This window comes from Netta rufina (genome assembly GCF_964035555.1).
Source record: "Netta rufina genome assembly, chromosome: 1".
Classification (NCBI taxonomy): domain Eukaryota; kingdom Metazoa; phylum Chordata; class Aves; order Anseriformes; family Anatidae; genus Netta; species Netta rufina.
In genome coordinates, this window is record NC_140123.1 from 141,593,324 (window position 1) to 141,616,453 (window position 23,130).

At 45.8% G+C, this 23,130-nt stretch overlaps 1 protein-coding gene across 2 annotated transcripts in view; it reads right to left on the bottom strand.

Moving 5' to 3' along the window:
- Window positions 1-2: 2 nt before the first annotated feature.
- Window positions 3-23,130, bottom strand: part of BCL2L13 (BCL2 like 13) — a 40,443-nt gene continuing 17,315 nt past the window's right edge. For both annotated transcript variants that reach the window (XM_084294170.1, XM_084294171.1), the window contains exons 6-7: window positions 17,997-18,140; window positions 3-5,268 (exon numbers count right to left, since the gene is read on the bottom strand). In XM_084294170.1, the coding sequence (XP_084150296.1) occupies window positions 4,453-5,268; window positions 17,997-18,140 (960 nt within the window). In that variant the 3' untranslated portion in view covers window positions 3-4,452. The remainder of the gene's footprint in view (window positions 5,269-17,996; window positions 18,141-23,130) is intronic.

Below are 23,130 nucleotides of genomic sequence, written 5' to 3' on the forward strand. Positions count from 1 at the left end.
AACTGTACCATTTATTAAAGTGCAACCTGGGGGCATGGTCTTACAGCAGTGTCCCATTGGCAGAGGGAAAAAGGTTCATACCCCTTCACTTAAACTGACCCTGGAACAACGAAGCCGGAAAGAACTTTCTTTTAAAGGTGGAAACACTTTTATTAACCAAATGGCACGAGAAGCTTTAGCCAGTTTTCCCCAAGAGGGCTGCACTTGCATATTAAAAGGAGTAATATGACCGGTTCCTTGGGCAAGGGGTGACCTCAGGCCCCTTCAGGGTCTCATCCCCCAGGCACTCCTCTCGGGAACAGAACCTGAAATCCCCCAAGTCAGCCCCTGCCTGCTGATACCCAGCAGAAGCCTGCTGGAAGATTTCTGCAGCACACACCCCTCAGCCTCAGTCCTATTAGACTTTGCTACTCCAACCAAGTGGGTTTTAGCTTGCTGCTTGAATAAAAGCTTATACTGCCAGTTAAAAATGGGGAGAGACCCCCTAAAGGTATAGCAATCAGATGCGTCCTCTGCAGCTTGTTCTGTCCAACAGTGTTTCCTTGCCTCCCCTGCAAATACTGCAGGGAGATCGAAAGCAGCTTCCACTGGAAGCCCACTGCAGCTCCCCCTCTCCTGCAGCGTACCCGGAGCCTTCTGGCCAGGAGGAAGCAATCAGCCCACCTAGGAGACCGAGACGGGGTCGGCTCCGAATAGGGAAAAAAGTGATGGAGTCAGCTGGGTGGGGCGGTGAAGCCGAGTGGTGGGGCCTGGTTCCCCTGGATGTATTGGTAACACTACAGCCCGGGCACCGCCTGCAGCTGGCGGTACTGCTGTGAATACTGGTGGATTAAACGTGCCTCCCCTCACCGTGCTTCGCTGGAAACGTTCTCTGGTGCAACCAGCTGGAGGACAACGTGCCTACAGCTGAGTGTGTCCTGCCTGGCACGCTGCGTCCTGCTGCAGCCTGGGCTCCACGTACCCCCGCAGCTGCCGTGTAGCAGGAGCTGGTGCTGGTTCAGGGAATGAAAGCCTGTGCCATCAGCAGCATGTCTGCTTGAGCCAGGCCAGCAACAGCTGCCTTCCTGGGGCTTTGCTAGTGCTGCCACACCGCTGTGGCTGAAGGTAGGGCAGGCGTTGCGGCCTCAGATTATTTTTGTCTACTACAATCATGGCAATGAGAACAGACCAAGCTTTTCACCTTCACTTCAGTTACACACCGCACTCGCTGCCCAGCCAGGTCCCGGCTGTGTCCAGGGCCGTTCAGAGGCAGCCCTGCACGCTGTGCAGCTCCAGCCCTTTGCTTGACCTCAGCTCGACGTGCTGCAGCCAGGGATAAGGTGAAGAGGAAAGAAGGGGTCTAAGGTAGGTACTTCGTTAAGGTACAGGCCACTCAAGGACGTATCGAGGCACTTCTGGGAAGGGGATAAGTAACACACATGAGAACAACTCTATCATCTGCCTTTTCCTCACTATACAGCTCCTGCCTTGCCTTTGCCAGCTGCAAGAGCGGGTGCATCAGGAAGTCCCGGGTGCTTGCACCGTGCCGTCTGGGGTGACTTTACTGTACCTGCAGACAGGACAAAGCCCGTCCATGTGCTAATTCATGCCCCCACAGCACGCAGCCTGGCACTCCGGTCGGTCAGAGCGCTGCTGCCTGAGCCTGCACAGCCCCGCTGGTGACTGCCAGAGGGCTGGGTCCAGCTCTGACCACAGGACTCCAACCTCCAGACCCAACCCTTCTGGCTAGTGGAGTGTTCCTCGAGGAAAGAGGAAGACACGACAGATTTTTATTTCTAAACTCACAGAGGGATGGGGGAGAAAGAGTTACAAACGCTTCTTGAATTGTCCAATCTACAAGACCCTAAAGATGGGAAGAACAAGAAGGGGCCCCTCAACCAAGCACAAAGCGGTGCAGCTGCTGCTCCATGAAGTGCTGCGAAGCACCAGGTGCTCGAGGCCTTCACACCACCATGAAAACGCCTACCAACCACCACCACCACGTTTGTTTTCCTTACTGCTGCTGCCTTCTTCAAACTGCTGCGTACAGAAAAAGATGCTGACCTAATGCCCCATCGGGCTCTTACATCAGCAAGCCAGGGACTTTTCCCTGGTAGATTTATTGTCATCTGTCCTGTGCTCATCTCCTACACTACCAGTAAAACACCCACTTAGAGAGAAGAGCCAAAGGAACAACTTGCCCCTCCCCAACTTGCACACGTTATCCAGCATATCCAAAAAAAAAAACCCATCCCTGCTTCCGAGCATATTTAGGTACTTCTGCATAACCCACGGAGCAGCTGCAGACGGGGCATTTCCCAAACAGCTGCCTCACCTCCAGCAAGGAGACGGGGTTAACACGAGAAGGACACAAAGCCACCAGCAAAGCAGCAGAGGGGAGGCCTCTCCTGCCTCGCCGGGCAGCGAAGCAGCCCTTGCCACCTGGCACCAGCCTCCTCCCCTCGCAGCGCACACCACTCGCCAATACACACTGTTGTGCCACGTGAAACGAAGCAAAACCGTAAACTTGCATGTTTGTGACAAAAGGAGCATAAAGACACCTCTCCACAGAGCGAGGAAAGCCCCCATGAGGTACCAGGAGGGAGGGTGATGGATGAAGGCCAGCACAGCACAGCAATGAGAGGGAACACACAGAAAGATGGGGAAAAAAAAAAAAAAGTCACTTCTATTTGACAACCTTGTGTATGTTTAGTTTTTATGTTGATTTTTGTGTTTTAAGGATAACCTGCCACCTCTTACACACAAGCAGAAGAGCCATCTGTGGTCAACAGTGGAGCCCAGAGCACCCGAGCGAGCAGCAGTACATACGCAACACTCCTTCCTCTCCACATTCGGCCTCACACAGTTCAAAACCCGAGTTTCCTACAAAAATCCACTCTCAAAAAAGCTTAAACAAAAAAAATTCCCTAGGCTCTGCCAGGTTCTTACTGACTTACCAGCATACTGGGATATGGGGTGGGGTAGGAAAATGTGGCAAGGATATGCTAAAATAGAGAATATGCCAAAATCTCTGGATTATCAGGTTACTTAAGAAACAGGCTCGTTACGAGAAATACTCTAGCTATCGTCGTTTAGAAATAAAGTACCTTGTGTTTGTGCTTTATGAGGAGTAAGCTCATACAGGAAGCTCACATTTCCATTTCTGCATTATCCCAAGTCCCCTCTCACCTCCCTCCATCTGCTCTAAGCCACGGCGCCAGCACAAACCCTCAGAGATGCACCACGAATTCTGCCTGGAAAGCTCAGCTCCGGCCCAGCCAAGGCCAGACACAGACGGGCGCTGGAGGAGCCACGTGCGGCTGGATCTGATGTGACTGGTGCACGGTGACACCTTCTGGGTTTCTCTTTGCACACATTGGAAATGGTGTGACTGCAGGACGAGGGGGTTTATTTTTCCAAAGCAACTTCCTCACCTGCAAATTTAGCCAATGGCAGGCTCAGAATCGCAAACGAAATTGCACTGAGCGGCACTGCGGGCAAACAGGAGATGGTTAATGCTGTTCTGCTCGGGTACCAGAGCCACTGCTCCGTGCACCTGGGTTCTGTCACAGCTTCCCCTGTGAACGATGCAGACCGCAGCAGAACACAGGGCACAACAGGGTTTAACCCCTGAATATCCTGGGGGAACATCACCAGCCCCCCTTTCACACGGAGTTTTGCCGTATCTCTGCTGGTGTCGCAGCACCAAACGGCCCCGTGTCCAGCATAACCTTGCGCCTGGTAACTGGGGGGTGGCAGTGAGGGGGGCGGGCAGGAGCGGAGCCAAGGGATTGCCCAACCTCCCCCGGGGTGCTCGGAGGGAACACAGCTGCAGAGAGGCAGCATCTGTAGGGGACGGGGGCTTCGGGAGCTGCTAGGGGCCGATCCAGGTGTGAGCAGAGAGGTAAGAAGAAGCACTCTCCCACGGGGGGTTAGGGGGCACCTGCGAGGTTACGAGGAGCAGTGCAGTACCTGAGAGGAAGCTGAGACAAAAGGGAGACCAGCCTCTCGCTGCAGGACTGGGGGTGGCTGACGTGGGGCGCAAAGGGAAGTGACAAGCCAGCACAGCTGCGACAGCGGCCACTCTGAGAAGCCAAAAACTCCAGGGGTTGGCAGCAGCTGGCTCTCCCCTTCCCCTGGGGGCTCTCCGTTCCAGTTCCTAGAGTACGAGCACCCCTTTCTTCAGCACCTGCACTTCAGTCCTTAAATTTGCAGAATTTATTATTATTATTATTATTATTTTAAAAATACCCCTGTACTTTAATCACGAAAAACCAGTCCCCGCCCCAATTCTACTAAAAACGTGATTGTCCATAGCTGGAGGCTTAGTGAATGACCTCACCCCGTCACCATTACGTTGCTCAAATGTCCAATTAAACAGCAGGCAGCTCAACCTTTAGGTAACACAACTACAAAAATTGGATCGGGCTCTCTTCTCTCTCCCTCCTCCTCCTCCTCCTCCGGAGAGCTCTATTACTTTTTTCGAAGCGCCAGCGCTACCCCGACCGCCACAGCCAGTATCGCCACGGCGGCAGCCCCCCCGTACAGCAGTATAGATTTCCCTTCCGGCAATAAGATCGGCTTCTCCTCTGCCGCGGAGGATTTCTCTTCTATTTCTTCCAAATGGCCCTCCTTCCCCGCTTTTGTTTCCCCTGGCAGCAGTATTTTCTCAGGTTCTGGCGCAGCCTTTTCTTCTGACGGGGCTAACTTTGGGACAGGTTTACTTAGCGCGGGGATTTCGGGTTCAACAAGCTCTTCAGCCGCTTTTCCCTTTTCCTCCTGTTTTGCACGCGGAAGCGCGGAGGGATGTGCTTTTTCGGCAGCCACGGCTTCAGCTTGAGGTGCTTTTGCTTGCTGTACAGGAGCAGGGGGTGCTGGAAACGCTGCCTGCATAGTCTCCGCAGCAGCTGCCGACACCACCGCTTCCTCGATGCCCTCCGGAATCTCTTCCTTCTCCACGTGGACGATGTCTGAGTTGGAGGAGTTGTTCTCGCTCCTCTCTTCGCCCCCTCCGTTGCTGTCCAGGCTCTTGACTTCTTCAGGATCCATGGCCACCTGCTGCCAGGACTCGGGTCCCAGGGAGACGGGCAGGCTCTCCGTGTGCCAGCTCTGGCTCGCTGACAGGGAGACGGGCAGGCTCTCCGACTGCCACGACGTGGTCACCGTGGGGGACTCCGGGGGGCTCACCTGTCCCGAGTTGTCGCTGGTCAGGATGTAGATGTCATTGCTGTCCTCTGCGATCAGCCCGGGGTACTCCTCCTCCTCCGATTCCAAGCTGAAGACCGTCCCCTGCGAACAAAAAGGAGGAACAACACGTGAGCAATGGCTTCAGCTCCACGCGCCCTGCACGGGGAGGAGGACACCTGGGAATCTGGTGAGGCTGGCAGAAAACGGAGAGGGCCTCTGCGGGAGCGGGATGTGCCTGACCCACGTTATGGGAGAGATGACAAAACCCAGCCGGTGCAACTGGGACTCGCAGAGGATGGAGCCACTGGGAAGAGCTTTGCTGTGAGCTCCTCCTCGCCCTGCAGTCACCCCGTCACCGAGTACGTCACCACAACACACCACTTGGGCACTATTACTCAGAGAAGAAGAAACTAAAGTCCAACGAGCATGTGAGCACAGCTGAACACCACTTCCCTCTCCACTTTATGCACATGCTCTGTATTGCTTCTCCATCTGACAGGTTTCTGAACATTAATTTTATTGCATTTCCTGTGCTGTCTGAAGTCTGCATCCCTAATTTGTACCAGCAAGCTGCAACCTACACTAATTCCAGTAATTTACTAAGAACTAATTTTGCCGTTCTTAAAATGTCACTTTCAAGTCTGACATTACAATTCTGGCCACACAACTTCAGTTAAACCAGACACATGAGCACAGACATCCTAACACACAGACAGGGTTTCCTGGATTTTATTCAGCTAGGCGAAACCTGCAGACACCCTAAAAACTGGGCTCCAGTTAGAGAAAATGCAAGTGTAAAACACTGACCCCAAAGTTTGATATGCCATATAGTCAATGTCTGTGAAACTGGGAGCAAAAGTTAGATTACTCCCTCGTACCTAACAAAAACGATTTGAGCATTTTACCAATCGCTGCAGTACTGGGAGCCCTTCCAGTGCAAATTCCTTTTTCAATTACCAAGCTTTCCTGTACAGTCCCATCATAACATGAAGCACTGGAAAAAAAACCATTATTTTTCTTTCCCTCTGCTCCCTTCTGCATTTAATAGTTCTCCTGTGCAGTTGTCCCCCTCTTTTTTAAACCCTTCCTGACACCTATGGCTTTGGGCTCTGGGTCTAGTCCAGTCTCCTACCAGTGGCCTTCCCGTGCCAAGATACCTCATTGCTTCTCCCATAACTTTTTTTGTGGATCCAAGCGGTGATCCATAGGAGGAACTGATCCAAATTAAGCCTACTATTTATTTTGGTGAGTTGTTTTTAACCCTGATCACCTTCCAGTTAGGTCTGCCGAGATACCTCAGTGTGCTAGTGTGAGTGAGGGTAGAAGGCGGCCAGCAACTGCTCTTGCTTGCACCGGTGCCAAAAAATGCTGTATCTATCCCCGTGCCCAGCTTCCAGAGTAGAAGGAAAATGCATTTCAGCTTTGGTAACTCCCAGTTATCACTTTGTTCCTAACACACTAGGAATCCAGTGCCTACAAGTGAATGGTTTCTGGCTTTCAGTAGGCAAATCAGCAGGGCTGATAACGACCAGGCCAGAAGCAAAGTGCTCTTCTCGCAGGGAAGCGCGAGGGGCCCAGGCTCTGCACAGACAGCAGCGCACACTGCCACACGCACTGCACTTCGTCACCTCCCTTGAATGGGGAAGGATCTCCACAGAAACAAAACAAAACCAAGTATACAGGCACAGGAGAGAACGTTCACCACTTGCACTAACTGAAGAGCACACGAAGCAGGAATAGACCCCTGGCAAAAGCACTGAACTGGGACTTGAGAGATGTGTGGAGCTTATGGGCAGCAACACTTGGCTCTTTCACAGTGTAGGCTATCACTGTATCAGTGAACTTGCGTTGAGCACAGGAGCAGTGGCACTGGGTTAGCTTTCTGCATACTGCCTAGCACTGAGCATGGAAAGGCAGCCCCTGCTGCCTCTGAGATCGCACGCTTGCTCTTCTGATCATCCAGATTTTCTCTGGAGGTTGATTAAGAAAGAAATATTCTTACTGCAATGCAAGCTAATAACAAACAGCTGTGATAATAGCAATTTATTTATGTTTATTTCCACAGGTGATACAGACTCAGAACCACCACACTTAAACAACAAAATAAGCGAGAGTAAAACCTGCAGTCTCGTGAACCTCTGATATTCCCCTCCTCTCCGCTCAGCACTACCCTTCAACAAACCAGTCAGTGATTCTTTCCTGGCCTGCCCACAGCACATCACGACAAACCAGACTGCATTTGTAATCTGATGTTAGCAAAAAGGAATGGCGAAGAAACCCCCCACAACTGGTAACAGCCCTCCTCTTAACATACTGCTGGAAGGGCACAGATGTTATTACGACTAGTCAAATATGACGAACAGAAATATTGTGAAACCACACTCCTACAGAGTTGAGAGCTGAGTGGTTGTAGCAAACTTCTTCTCAACAGCAAACTGAAAAAAGCACTAGCTAGGCCCGTATTCGGAGGGCCAAGTTCCCCTGAAGTCTCTGTCTAGCTGATGGTGGAAAGTCAAGTGCCTTTGAGCAGTGACTCAGCAGCCCGCAGCAGGGAGCTGCCCATAGTCCACAGGCACTACAGAGACTGAGGTGAAATTTAAGCCATCCTAATGAGCCTCAGTATGTGTTCCTCTAACCTCTTGTAGTGGGTTCATGTGGCAAGGGTTTGGTAGTGGGGGGCTGCAGGGGTGGCCTCTATGAGCAGGGCCCAGCAGTTGCCCCATGTCAGCTAAGGGCCAGTTTCAGCTGGCTCCAAAGGGACCTGCCACTGCCCAGAGCCAAGTCAGTAAGCGATGTTATTTGCGTCTCTGGGAGAGCAGATTTAAGGAAGGGGTAAAAGCCTGCTGCACAACAGCAGCTGGGAGAGCGAGGAGTGAAGCAGCCCTGCAGCCCCCAGGTGAGTGCAGCAGGAGGGCAGGAGGTGCTCCAGGCAGGCAGCAGCAGTTCCCCTGTGGCCTGTGGAGAGGCCCCTGGTGGAGCAGGCTGTCCCCCTGCAGCCCATGGGTCCCACATGGAGCAGATCTCCACGCTGCAGCCTGTGGAGAAGCCCCCGGTGGAGCAGGTGGATGTGGCCTGGAGGAGGCTGCGGCCCATGGAGAGCCCCCACAGGAGCAGGCCCCGGGGCCAGAGCTGCAGCCCGTGGAGAGGAGCCCACGCAGGAGCAGGGGGGCTGGGGGGAGCTGCCGCCCACCCGTGGGGGACCTGTGCTGGGGCAGTTTGCTCCTGGGGGATGGACCCCATGGTACGGAGCTGTGTGGGAGCAGTGCTTGGAGAGCTGCTGCCTGTGGGCAGCCCCCACGGGCTCAGTTGGGAGGGACCCCACAGGGAGCAGGGGCAGAGAGGGACCCTGAGGGAGCAGTGGAGACGAAGCTGTCAGGGACTGACCACAGCCCCCATTTCCCTGCTCCCCTGCACTGCTCAGGGGGAGGAGATGGAAGAGGGTGGATGGGGGGAAGGTGTTATTAGTTTCTTTCCTTTGTTTCTCACTTCTCTAGCTTGTTAGTAATAGGCAATAAATTTTACTGATCTCCCTACGCTGAGTCTGTTTTGCCTGTGACAATAATTGCTGAGTGCTTTTCCTGCCCTTATCTCAACCTTTGATCCCTTTTAACGTGTTTTCTCCCCTTCCCCTTTGAGGAAGGGGAGTGAGAGAGCAGCTGTGGTGGAGCTCAGCTGCCCACCTGAGTAAAGCCACCACAGCCCTGCTTCTGCTCTGTTCCTGATCCACCACTCACCTCCCCTTCCTCTCATGATGAAAATCAGTCATTTTTTGATGAGAAAGGAAAGAAAACAAGATCAAGGATGTTCTTTGGAACCCACAGACGGTTTGATGAAGTGAACAAATGATATAGGCAAAGCACCACCACAGCTACTAAGTATCTTAGCTCAGGATGACATGATGCCAGAGCCTCATTGGGTTAACAAAGAGGGGAGTCACCACTGATACACAAGGACCAGGCATTAGCTATTCTAATTATTCCCACACATCAGGGCAGTTTCCAAATGCGATGCCGTTTGCTGGAGCACTATCATTGGAGAGTTACTTCTCACAAAATACAGGTAAGATCTCGGCCTATGTTGAGGGCAACATGACAAACTGTTGTGGAGAGGGTGAGGGAATGAAGGGAAGGTATGTGGGGAATACGGGCAATTTTCAGCATTTCAAATGAATGCATGTGCAAACCCTACACACCCATCCTACCTTCAGCGGAGTGGAGGGCCTAAGAGACTCAAGCAATATTGTTCCTTTCCCACACTGTGCAGACTGGACTGACCTCAAGAGAGTTATCAGTCACCAACACCACTATAAACCAGACCCTTATAAAGCCCAGGTGAGCCTTTCGGTAGCAAGTCTTCACAGACAGCTTCTACTTCAGTGCCTCAGGGACAGAGCTCTCCCTGCTTTAAGAAACAGGCTGCCCAAGGTTGAAAACCAGGGGGAAAGCTAACATAACGAGTGTCAATGCATAATTTTGCCATGTTTATCATTGAAAGTGTACAAAGTTTTAATTGAAAAGCCAAACGGTAATAGGCATTATTTAAAATAGATTACTTTTCTTGAGCTGTATTAAGAGTTAATTCAGAAAATGAAGAGAACAAATCTGTGCTTTCCTGCTGATGTGGTTGAGGTTTGATTTTGTTTGTTTTGCTTTTCTTTTAAAGCAGCTGCAATAAAACCTGAGCAACATTTAGGACAATTCTCTTAATTCATCTACAGATGTGACCCAGAAGCAAAGCTTCCACAGACAGATTAATTCAGGACAGGATGGCACATTTGGAAGGATCTTTAATAACCCGAGGTCTTATATAAGCCATACTTTTTAGATTTAATGGTAACTAAGGAATTTATGTATTTCTTTATCTGCTTTGATTTTTCTGGTCTAGAGCAGTAGACTATCTATTTCCAATAAATAGAGTTGTGCTTTTTCAAATTTGGGATGGGACGTTTGCAAATTTGGAGTGCTTTTCTTCACCCATTATTCTTACAGACCTACATGATGATTGCCCACAGAAGCAAGAATAAGTCCCTCACTGCACCACACTGCCACTGCTGATTCCAACCACGGCCACTTGAGGGAAGAGTTGGCACAAGTCATGACAAGAGGAAGAACTGGATAGTTCCCTTCTTAGCCAGAACACAAGGATGGTCCACAGCACATTTGGCAGTCTTGAGGAGAAGGTCAACCTAATTCTGTTGAGGTGGCATCTGTAGATCTAAAAACCGAGCTCCAGAAGCCAATTACTGTCTTCAACCTACAAAACCTACAAAAGGTTGTAGAAGTCCTGTGGAAAAGTTTTACAAGTGACAGAAAACACCTTCAATAAACATGCTGGACTATTCCTCAGGACAGGCCATGGCCATTACGCTACAGGCTGAGCTACACTAGTCAACTGTAAACCAGTAACAAAGCAATGATCTGAAACCTCCTTCTCTAAACAGAACCTATCAGTTTGGATTCAGCTGTAGCCCTGCTAGCATCAGTAACCTGAACTTTGAAAATCTCATCAGGGAATTCAAAACACTACAAACTTTTAACATATAGTCAGAGAGTGCTACTTAATAGCCATCAGTTTCAATTATGACTTAAAGACAATGAAAAGCAATAATATAAAAAAAAAATAAAAACATCAAGATTTGGAAACTGATGCTTGTGACAACTATACTATATTTCAAAGTTTTCGCATGGGTTTGTTATTAATTTCATACAGAAAAGCTGACTTCCTAACTAAAGCAGTTATTTTTGCTATTGAACAAAAACTTTAACTATTCATAATGGAACAAATAAATATTCAATAGAATAAAAACTTCATTTGGATTTATGTGAAGTTGTTTCTGGTAGAAATAGGTATTCAAATTAAAATTCTGAATGTCTCAAAACTCAACTTTTTTTTCCTACAAACATAGTGTTACTCTGTAAACCCAGACATCAACATTTTCGTCAGAGATGTATCTCTGCAATTAGCTTGCTGAGTTGAGGTCCTTGAAAGACAAGCTAGTAGACAAGGAAGCGCATCTCCCTGCTTCCAGCCGAACACATCCTCTGTTTCTCTCCTAACACATCCCCAGAACAATCTGTAATATGATGCCAAATGAATCCTATGACTAAGTTTTATCTAGATGTTAAGGTTTGCTCTTCCAAAACAGAAGGTGGGTGATGTTTTTATTGAAATGTTCTGAAAAGCTTGACTGGTCTCTGGTTCAGTTCTTACCCAAGTTTAAGCAGGCAGGTAACAGCTAGCTGTTCACACAAGGGATGATTTGAATAGGCAACTCATTCAAAATTAGTATCTAATGACACAGACACACGCAAAAAAGCTATACAGCCAAATGAGCCAGCCATACACCCTAGATCTTGATTTTGTCTAGAAAAGTCAAAACTTCTGTACACCAGTCAGAGAGGAGTGCCACCTTCTGGCAGAAAAAAAGTAAATAAGTAAAAGTAAAAAAAAAAAAAAAAAAGTAAATATATGCTGCCTGAATCTTTTTTCTCTTGCAACTGAACAGACTCACATAAAATGGACTGAGAGCAGCCCTGAGGAGAAGGACCTGGGGGTGCTGGTGGATGAAAAGCTCACCATGAGCTGTCAATGTGCCCTTGCAGCCCAGAAAGCCGACCGTACCCTGGGCAGCATCAAAGCAGCGAGGCCAGCAGGGCAGGGAGGGGATTCTGCCCCTCTGCTCTGCTTGGCCCCACCTGGAGCCCTGCGTCCAGCCCTGGGGCCCCCAGCACCAGGACAGGGACCTGTGGGAGTGGGCCCAGAGGAGGCCACGAGGCTGATCAGAGGGCTGGAGCACCTCTCCTCTGGGGACAGGCTGAGGGAGCTGGGGGTGTTCAGCCTGGAGAAGGGAGGGCTCCGGGGAGACCTTACAGCGGCCTGCCAGTGCCTAAAGGGGCCTGCAGGAGAGCTGGGGAGGGACTCTTGGTCAGGGAGTGCAGTGACAGGACAGGGAGAGTGGCTTTAAACTAAAAGAGGGTAGAATTAGATTAGGTATAATGAAGACATGCTTCACTCAGAGGGCAGTGAGGCCCTGGCACAGGCTGCCCAGAGAAGCTGTGGATGCCCCATCCCTGGAGGTGCTCAAGGCCAGGTTGATGGGGCCTTGGGCAGCCTGGTCTGGGGGAGGTGTCCCTGCCCATGGCAGGGGGGTGGAACCAGATGGTCTTTAAGGTCCCTTCCAACCCAAACTTTTCTGTGGTTCCATGTAAATCCCCAAGGCAACACCCTGAAATACAGGAGGAAATGCTGACAGAAAGTGGAACATTCCAGAAGAGCAATATTTACAATAAGAAATTCAAAACACAGCACAGCTAGAAGTTTCTTGGGCTTGAGTAGTGAACTTTACCTTGTAACATAATCTGTCAGAGACAAATGAGACTCAGACATTTCTTTCCTTGTCACAGCAATGAAAAAAAGTACTAGGAACCCATTAAACACTTTTGTGCTTATAATCTAGTGACTGAAAAACAGGAGGCAATGAATTATGAACTGGCCTGCATCCAGGAATCCCAAAAGATCTCCCCCTGAGGAAATAAGCAAGTTTCCTGCAGTAACACATTTCCCCAGAGCTGGGAGTACATCTGTCATATGATTTCTGCTGTGACAGAGGTGTAGCCGTACGCTGCCGAACCGCTGAAGTGCCGTCCGTGCCGAGGGCTGAGCAGGAAAGGCTGTGCCTGCAGCGTCGGTGCAGCTTCACCCCCACCCCTGCCAACAACTCGGTGGACAGACTGCACCCTGCCTCTGCATTCAGAGCTGTGCTATGCCTCTTCGGATCCCTTCTGAATTCAGATTAACAGCATCACCGTGCTCGTCCTTCAGAGAAATGGATTATTAGAGAAGGGCAGCTCGCAACACCCAGATCCAAAATAGTTCCAAAATAATAAAAATCCCCCAGTCACTCACTGTAGCATTCATCTTTATGAAGCTTGAGATAGGTGGAGCCAAGAAAAAAAACAGCAGAATCCACAAATAGGACTGTCTGACTTAAACTTTCTATTAAAAGACAAGAATGGGAAAAAAAGAATGCATTGTTAATCTGAACCAAATCAAATCACGCTGATATTAAAGCCATTGCTCCTACCCCTTCAATGCCTGTGTGACTAGAACACCCTTCAGAAATGATCCTATTGATTCCCCGTCCTCTGGCATAACCTCTGCTACCTGCAGAGTGGCAATTCCAAACCAACACCCTATTAGGTTTTAGTTGTAGCAGTGAAAATTGAAGTAAATTCATTAATTTAGAGACCATTTCCTTAGAAAGACTGATCTGAAGTTGTTGAAGGACAAAACGAAAGGAGATCTAGTTGCTCAGTCATTCACCATTTAAGTTCCTTTTCCTTCAGCCACAGTGCCTAAAAAAAAAATAAATAATCTATTACTGTACTAAAGAAGTTCCATACAAAAAAGTGGATATTTCATTGCCATTTTCCATGACATACAAAGTATAATTATTTTGAAAGGAAAACTCCTTTATAGAACTTCTTTAATTAGATTCCCCTTTCTTGCACCGCTACCGTATTAAACTTACTTATCTTTCCCCCAGTGTAGCAAGTCTGTCTATTTTTGCATTGTCATTCTGGAGGCAGACACCTGGGCTGCTGCAGAAGATTTTAATCTCCAGTTGCGCACACTGCCTGCCTTGCTTGCCCGGGATGACAAGTGCCTCTTTATCTTTTTTCTCCAGATTGTTAACAGACTCTAGTATGTACATTATTCAACGAACAGCAGCAAAGAAAATGTCAGAAAGAGCAGAAAAGCCCAAACCAAAACACTGGAGATAAAGAACAGCCCTTCTGAAGCTGAGATAAGGAACTGTAAACACTAAGCATGCTTTAAGGAAGTTTACTTTATCCTCTCCAACACGGGCAAATGACTAGTTAATTTCAAATCCAGCTCTGAACATCATAAGACACGAACCCTGGGAAGGCAGAGTCGATTTCAGCTATGGTCATAAATACAAACACAAGCCTCCTACTGAGAGAAGGAAGGTTACTGATTCCTGATAAACACTAACTGCATACATTTATTTCACCCCTTTCAACGATATGAAAAGCAGATGGGCTTGTAACATGAGAGTGAATCCGAGAAAAAAAGAAACACCACCTAGCTTCCGAGTAATCTTATACTTTTTCCCTTTTACAGACATCCCCAGACAGATGAAATCAGAATATGCAGAGCTTGAGAAGAAATCAATTACTTAGGAGGAGGGATGGGAAAGGAAGAGGAAAAAAAAAATCCTTACCAACTGACTGGCCTTACTGTGCACTTCTCCAGGAGATCAAGAATTGCTTCTGATGCAGCAACATTCAGCCCTGGAGAAGTCAGGCAGAGGGAAAAGGGAGGGGAAGTAAGAGGAGGGGAAGGGAGGAGACAGGAGGAGAGGGGAGGGGAGGGGAGAGCGTGTACACCGCACGTCAGTTTGTTGAGCCCTAACATTGCCTTTGGGAAGTAGAATGAAATTACTGCCAAATCTGACTGGGAACGGGCTTGTGATGCTTCAAAACAATACGGAAACAAGATCCTAGCGTGACTGTTTGGGTTCAGAACAGAATCAGAAGGAAGAGATGTGCATTCTCACATGTAGCTATTCAGAGCACGTGAACCGCCAAACGTGCTTTTTGCTCTAGTGAGACATCGTTCTCAAATTTAAAGTCAAGCAGAGTAAATGTAAGAGCTGCAGCAAAACCCATCACTGCAGTTAGTGAGAGAGGGAGCCCATCCAGAAGAAAGCAAGATTCCCTTGCTTTCCTAAAGTCTTCCAAACTCAGCTTGCAGCTACCTATGAGACTGTAAACTAGATGGAATAGTCATTTCAACTCTTCATACACAGCCATTTCCATGCCAGCTGCATCCAAACACAGCATGTAATGCGCTGAAGGCAGACATCCCTCCTTGGAAGACTTTTACCCTAGAGCAGTACAATAGACTAAGAGGAAGGGCACCAACACACGCATTTTGATAGCATCAAAATATGATGCACACTTTCACATGCACAAATATGACAGTGATTCTCCCACCAACTGTTACAACCCAGTCCCACTCCACCATTAACAGCTAACAGAATTAAAATTTTAGTGCCTGAAGGAAGAATGGGAACATTCATTGTTCAACTCATATCTCATCACCACATCTCGACAGAAAAGAGATTAAAAAAAAAATCCAGAAGTTACTTCGCACCTTAGAGGTGCTACCTTTAGTTTAGTATCCCCAATTCCCCATTCCTCACAAGCTGTGCTGATTTCCTAAAATACGTTGCCTCACTATCCAATTTCTTCACCTTTATTCCCTTGAGCTAGCAATTTTGCTTCTAATTGTTGTTGTCTACTGTCCTCTATCAGATGCTTTCCCAGCCCTACAAGACACCCAAGCCCACAAATTAGTTTGAAACCTTGCAGAGAGGCAGAATCTCCGGAGCCCTACGTGCTGTACAGCAGCAGCACAGCGTTACGCAGCAAGTGGTCCCGCTGCATGATGCAACACCATGCAGCGTTGACTCCACAGAACAGCAGTTCGGGCAGAGGAAGGGCTCATCTAGCCCCTGCTCTTCCAACTGACTACTTTTCTTCTCGCAAAGGTAGGTTTCAATCCGAGCACCAAGGAGGATCCCAAATCATACAGTGCCAAGGGAATAGACAGAGCCTTAAAGGCTACAGGTTTTATTCAGGTCTAGCACTGAAAAACAGGCTCCCATAAAGCTCTCCTCTGCTGCTGATCCACAGAACACCAGATAAGCTGTTACGGTATCTTTTCAGTTCTAAATAAAGAGCTCTTGCCAGCTGCAGGAAAAACTTATCTGCACACCACTCTGGAACAACATAAAACCCCAATCTCTTACTGTCCTAACAGTGTAATTCACTGGAGACTCCTAGGTTTATAGATCACCCGTGGCTCTAACAAAGCATTACTGATAGCTTGATCTGGCACACCGCACTCCTGTGGCAGATGCTTATCTTAAAAAATGCAAAACACTTGGGTGATAGCTAACAGCCTGCCATGTGGCTCTCCCAAACCCATCCCGAAAACACGAATATCTTCCCCTCCCTGCTCTCAGCATTGCTGTCCCCAGGATACCATTCCCAGTAGCACCACAAGCAAAGCAGGTCCCCCAACCCCAGCCCCACAGCAACTCACAAAGGGTTAGCGCAGCTACACTAACTCAGTTGGAAAGGATTTTTGTCACCTTGCCTCTTTCCTCGCCTCTTCTGCTGTTTCAAAAATAGCTCTGGCTTGTTTGCTGTACCGCTTATGTCAGTCTGATTTTATGCCTGAGTGGATGTATACAGACAAGTTCGTAGCCCATTAAACACTGACTACCCAGACCTGTACGTACATGCACAGTCACACAAACACAAAGCACACCCCCCTCCCTCGGAGGCCATGCTGAAAAGCCGCTTGTTTTCAGAGGCTTTGCGCTGTATTAAGTATGTTTATAGCAGGCCTCAAATAGGGGACAGAAAACAGACCACAGTCTTTTCTGAGGTTTTGAAAAAAGAAAAAAAAATAAGGCAAAACAGCTCTATCATCCACCCCCTCTTAAAGTTGTAAGTAAGGGCCTTGCCTGTGATGCAAAGACTTTGAAATGGAAATGCATTTATCAAGTAACCTAAGGTCATTTGGATGCATGCTGTTCAATGTTTCAGTCCATTAAAGACAAACAACCCTCCCCCCTTCCCCCCGAGGTTTTGAAAACCATTATCCACAATTGCCAGGAAGTGAAAGGATTTAGGTAGGTGCAGAAGTACAGAAATTCTGGAACTACTGCTAAAGAAAAATTCAGGTAACGTCCTGAAATCTGAGAAGTCCTTTGAATGAGATTTTTCCTACTAGCACTTTTTAATCACCAGGTTTTACTGAATAGCTTTTCTTTTTACAATAAATCAACTTGCATTTCCCTAATCCCAGATTAATCCCATTCAAATCTGGTATCCTTCCCAAACACAGTAATCTAAAGATCAGCATCCTTTACCACAGCTCTACCTTCAAGACCCAGCTCATCACCTGTGAATTAACTGATACTTTTTTTGATGTATCTTGCTCAGTATGCCATGACTCAGGACTATTGGTTATCATGAATTTAAGACTTCCATAAGGAAATGCAGCACAAAGCAATTTTGCTTGGTCCTATATAAAATCCAATATGCATTAGCTATTAAATAATAAATAATAATAAATAAGAACCTACTGACCTTTCTGTACTACATGCTCCCCAATTACTCATCTGCTAAAAACCCTTTGAAATTTAAGAGGAGAAAAAAAATAACATTTCCAGCAGTAACTGTAGCATGAAGACAAGATTAAAAAGATGACCCTCTCAGGCACTGTATCTCTTTTACTACCAGTCTTTGCATGTACATGTAATTCTGTATGTATATTAACAGGAAAGAGCATTCAAACAAAAGCTCAACCATTAGCATATTAACAAAGTGTATGAAAAATAGTTATTATTTTACTCCTGAGGACATCTGCTATTTCAACAACAGTCCAAAACACCAGACATGCAAGAACTGAAACAGACCAGCTGGAGAAAATGTGGGGTCCGATCACATAGGTCTTCAATACCAACATTAGTAATGAACAGGTAAAAGTCAATTATGCCTTGGGGCAGAGAGGTAAAATACATTACTGCCCAGCATCTCTTTCCAAGTATATGGTCCTGACCTCCTGAATTTTTTCTCCCTTTTGAGGCATCCCTTCTCCCACAGGCTTAGCACGAGCAATTCCTCTTAGCTTTCTGCTTTAAGTACAAATAGCTTTTCTACTATTAAGACCAGTATTACACTTAGAAATAAGCTTTGAACAAAAATATGGAAATTAAACTGTTTTCTTACCCATCCTCCTTGTTGAATGATATAGTCTGCAGAATAGTCTTCTAGATACGTCACCCCAAAGTTCACAAGTGCACTCAATGGTTCCTGGCCTCTTCTGGTTAACTCCATAAGGAATTGCTGTAGCAGAACCAGGGGTACCAAGACCTTAAACAAAAAAAAAAATAAATAAAAAATTATGAATAAATACAGAAAGCCTTATCAATACTATTGTGTAGGTAAAATGAAGAACTCATGTGGTCTATGGAAAAGGTCTGGATCTACAAGTTCAGAGTTATCGGAGACTATACACTTCGTTTTTATGAAGACAAGAGATAGAAATACAATACAAAACAGTAGGAAATCTAACAAGCAAAACACCACAGTGTAACTTGGGAATTTCACAGAACAGTACTGCAGTCATTTCTTGAGCCCCATGTTTCCCCAACATGAGATTCAGGTAAAGAACCACAATGGGTCCAGAACTTACTACTTCAGAAGTAAAAAAAAAAAATGCAGCATTATAGGTAGTTTGAAGGGATACACATGAAAAATGTATTCAAACAACAAATTCACATACATCTTTTAATAGATGCACTGTGCTAGACAAACTCTTTAGAAGTTGATGCTCTGCTTTTTGACTGGACAGAAGCTTGGGCTTAATGAAGAAGACTTGGGCTTAATGGGTTATAATAAGTGAGGTTACATCAGGCTGGTGGGCAATCACTAGTGGGGTTCCCCAGGGCTCAATTTTAGGGGATCTGGGGGTTCTGGCTGACTGCAACTTGAACACAAGTCAGCGGTGTGCTGTGGCAGCCAAAAGGGCCGACTGCATCCTGAGGTGCATCTGGCATGGCATCGCTGGCTGGTCGAGGAAAGGGATTGTCCTGCTCTGCAGCAGCCTCATCTCAAGAGCAATTTGTAGTCTGGGGCACCACAATATAAAAAAGGCATAAAACTATTAGTGAGTGTCCAAAGAAGGGCTACAGAGGTGGTGAGAGTCTAGAGGGCAAGACATATGAGAAGCAGCTGAGGTCCCTTGGTTTGCTTAGCCCAGAGCAGAGCAGGCTGAGGGGAGGCCTCATGGCGGCCTGCAGCTCCCTCACCAGGGGAGCGGAGGGGCAGGCGCTGAGCTCTGCTCTCTGGGGACAGCGACAGGACCCGAGGGAACGGCATGGAGCTGGGACAGGGGAGGGTCAGGCTGAGGGTTAGGGAAAGGTTCTGCACCCAGAGCGTGGTCGGGCACTGGGACAGGCTCCCCAGGGCAGTGGGCACAGCACTGAGCCAGCCGGAGCTCAAGAAGCATTTGGACAGCAGTCTCAGTCTGGTTTTTTGATGGTCTTGTGTGAGGGCCAAGAGTTGGACTTCATGATCCTTGTGGGTCCCTTTCAACTCTGTATATTCCATTATTCTATGAACTCCCCACAGCAGCATAACATTACAGGCATTGTTGAAGTGATAAACACATACTCCTCTCTATGTTTAAACTCTCTCTCCTGTGCCAAATCTACCACGTACAGAATTCCCTGCCTCTGTTCCTACTCCTATTTCTCCTTCCAACTATAACTGAATGTTCAGCCTTAACCCAAATGTGAATTGCTCTGGAAAATGCAGTAATCTGTGAACTCACCTCTTTTATATAACATAGTTCTAGACACTTCCTTCTGAAATTATGGTTTTGTTTGCCTAAACAACATGCAGGTGAACTTTTAAACTCTAAATTTATTCTCCTAGAACAAGCAAGTGGCCCTCTGGGCAATGTTTATATGCAGTACTCTGGCAAGTTTAGGAAAAACTGGTATGAATTGAAGTCATTAGCATCTGAAAAAAACTACTATAACACAAGAGAAAGATAAATATTAATTTTACTGCATTGAGTTTATGACAACTGCATTGCACTTCTCCGTAAAGGCTGAAGAAGGTCATTAGAACACTGTGCAAATCAGACCACTGTTTCCTGCCCACGCAAGGTGGATACAGGTTAATACTATTGTACAGTTTGAACTCTAAATGCCTCCTTTCTTTCCCAGTCTTGCCCTCCTTTAGCCTGATCTTTTCTGTAAATATTCTCTCTTACTATTCCCAAAAATCACACCTTAGGCAGCACAGCTGGAGGAAGAAGCATAGGAAAAGGAGGCTGGGTTTGAAATTTGTACTTAATCCATGGTGAAGTCAGACTCAGATGGACCACTAAGAACAGGCAGGGCCTTAAAAATGCCTGCAGTCTGGTAAATTTAAAGTGTTCTAGTTGATTAAAAACAGATAGAGTCCAATACTATGAAAAACAGATTATATTACTGTTCTTCTGGGAACAACAGTAAACACTTCATTCACTTAACTAGAAATGAGATGCTGCTTGAATTTTAAAAGTCTTGTGGTTTTTTGAGTTTCTTGTAATTAATCTCAGCCCAGAAGCAGAAAAGATGCAAACTCACAGTTACATGCACAAGCATAAGGAACAGGTCAAGGTGAGATAAGTGTCAGAGGAAATTGAAGTCTTTTTGGATTAAAGAAAAAAAAATATATGTCAAGACTAGGTATCTTTTGAAGGCTTTGAACACACCCTCAGAATTCTACAACAAGATGAACATTTCCATCTCAAAATATTTGACATTTACTTTAAGATCAAGGGAGGAGAAACAAAGACAAAAAAGCTGCTTAAGAAATTGAGTGAATTCAAATTATTGCTTTCTTCCTTTGCCAGTTTAAACACCTAATCCATCTACTCCTCCCAAATTTAGCATGCCTTGCTGGTCCCTTACTCTTAAAACCTAATTCAGATGCTGACATTCAGTTCCATGCAGACCAACAAACAGCCTGGTTTTCCTTTCCCACTGAAATTACAGACTTCTACCTTTGAGATCAGTAGGAGCAGGACCAGGTTTGCACAAAACTAACCCAAATTCATGAAAGAAAACAAGTTCACAGTACTTCCATTAAGGCTAGCAACAACTTTTTGTACTTAGATGTAACTATGTGCATGGTGATGAGATTTAAACTAGACCTAAGTAAAAATACAGCCTTAAAAATTCAAAGCAACTGCAATTTGTTCCACCAGCATTGCGCACCGAAAGGAGTAAGAGGGACCTTTTTTACTTTGACTAAAGAAAACAAATACAGTATCAAGCAGATCATGGCAGAAAACAGTTGAGGTGAGAAACTTCTAAGGAATAATTAAAATAAAAATACTTTATGATCAGAAGATTTGATTGTGTATATGAAAGATTTCTGCCAGTTATACTATTGCAATCCCACACTACAATATTACAATTCTGAAGAGAGATCTTGAAGATTTTTTTAATTCTTAAGTTATATTGAAAGTAATTGCCATTCCTGTGTATCTTTTTACTATTACAAAAATTCACTTAATTCTTTACATGATTAGTTCTTACATTTTTGTTTTATTGCTTTAGCTTTTTAGCTTTGTTTTAGCTCCCATTAATCAGTAGAAATGGAACATTAAGATAACTATTAAGATAACCTACTAGTTCAGTTGACTCTAAATATCAGTGTTTGTTATTCTTTTATCTGATGCGCAATAGTGGGATTAAGTACTTTTGGAGTATTTACATAATATTAATTTTTAAGCATAGCATAAAAAACAAAGAAATATTTTGTTGCCAGATTTTAAAATATATTCATTACAAAAATAATACCCTGTTTAAGCTTGGGATGTTTTTAATTTGGTTTCGTTTTAAAGAGAGCCTTATCCTTTTCTTTACAGGATCCATCGTAGCTATTATTCTCACATCACAATTTCTGAGAAATACATGAAATATTTTTTTCTCCTGGAATTCCTTTACTGAGAACCAGCACTTCAAATATCTACAGGTAAACTTTGCTTCTGTGGGATGTTAGTGGAAGAACTGATGTTCCAATGCATTTGTTTACCTGGCAATATTTTCTTATTCACATGAACATTGATGTTTTAGTGACAGAAAACATTCTTTTACATTCCATCCCTCGTAAGTTAATCACATCTCTTCAGCAGTTCAAACATACCACTGCACTCCAGAAAAGGTCCACATTTACAAATGGAAAAAATACCAGCTACATTTAGAAGTGTCTTCTTTCTGCTTATGCCTGCACAATGAACAGGTTCTGTGAAAACTGGAGTGACTAAAAAATTGATACCTTGCCAACTGTAAAAGAGACAGATTAAGCCTTTGTCCACATTAACTTGCAACCAGCTAACTTCACTATTTTAATCCAATACCTACCCAGCATTGTATGCTTACCTGTGTCTCACATACACCTAACTTCAAGCAAGATTGACAAAGACTGCTTTGAGTCTGCTTTGTGCCACAGAAGTGCTGCACCATTAGGGGATCAGTGAGGCTCTCTGAGCTCATCTCATTCAACATATTAAATAGGTGGAGCTTTTATATATACACATATATAATAGATACCTATACATACATACACACAAGATGGATCTGATAACGTGTCAAAGGTGAAATCAGAATAGAAAAACAGTTCATTCCGACTTGAGCTCCTCACCCATGTCCAGGTTGCTAAAAGGGACCAAGGAACTTGCCCTTCAACAGCAAGGACTCAGAAATTTGAAGTGAGATCTTATATATTAGTTTATATGATACTAAAAGTAAGAAGAACATCTTGCTGCGTGAGGTTGCATGAGGTGCCACTACTGAGCACAAGAGATGCAGCTTACCTGAAACTTAAAATATATTTAATCAATTAGATTTAGTAATTTTATTTCTTCTAGTCTGGATCAAACCACAAGCCTTCATCACAGATATACCAGCCAAAAGTCTGTCTGTGGGAAAGCACTTTGACATTTTTAACCCGTCATATCTGACAATTGCTGTGTCTTTCCAATTTCTGCTCCACCCAAGCAATTAAGGATGTGTGATGGCCACAGCATGTAACAGGGAGTGATTTACTATTCCGTTTAGCTAGCTCAGCTTGTTGTATGTTTTCTTAACTTACACAGTTAGTCAAAGAACCTAAGCTTCAATTCAGCAATACTTCTCATTAGAGCGATGGTGGAAAGCCTTCATCATTCTTAGCAAACTGATAAAACCAAATTCAGTAAGAGACATCTTTATGGAAAACCTGAGGAAGTGTCAAGAAACTAACCTGTTAAAGAGCTATCTATGGAGTATTGTATTTGCTTTCTCTTGGGGTTTTCATTATA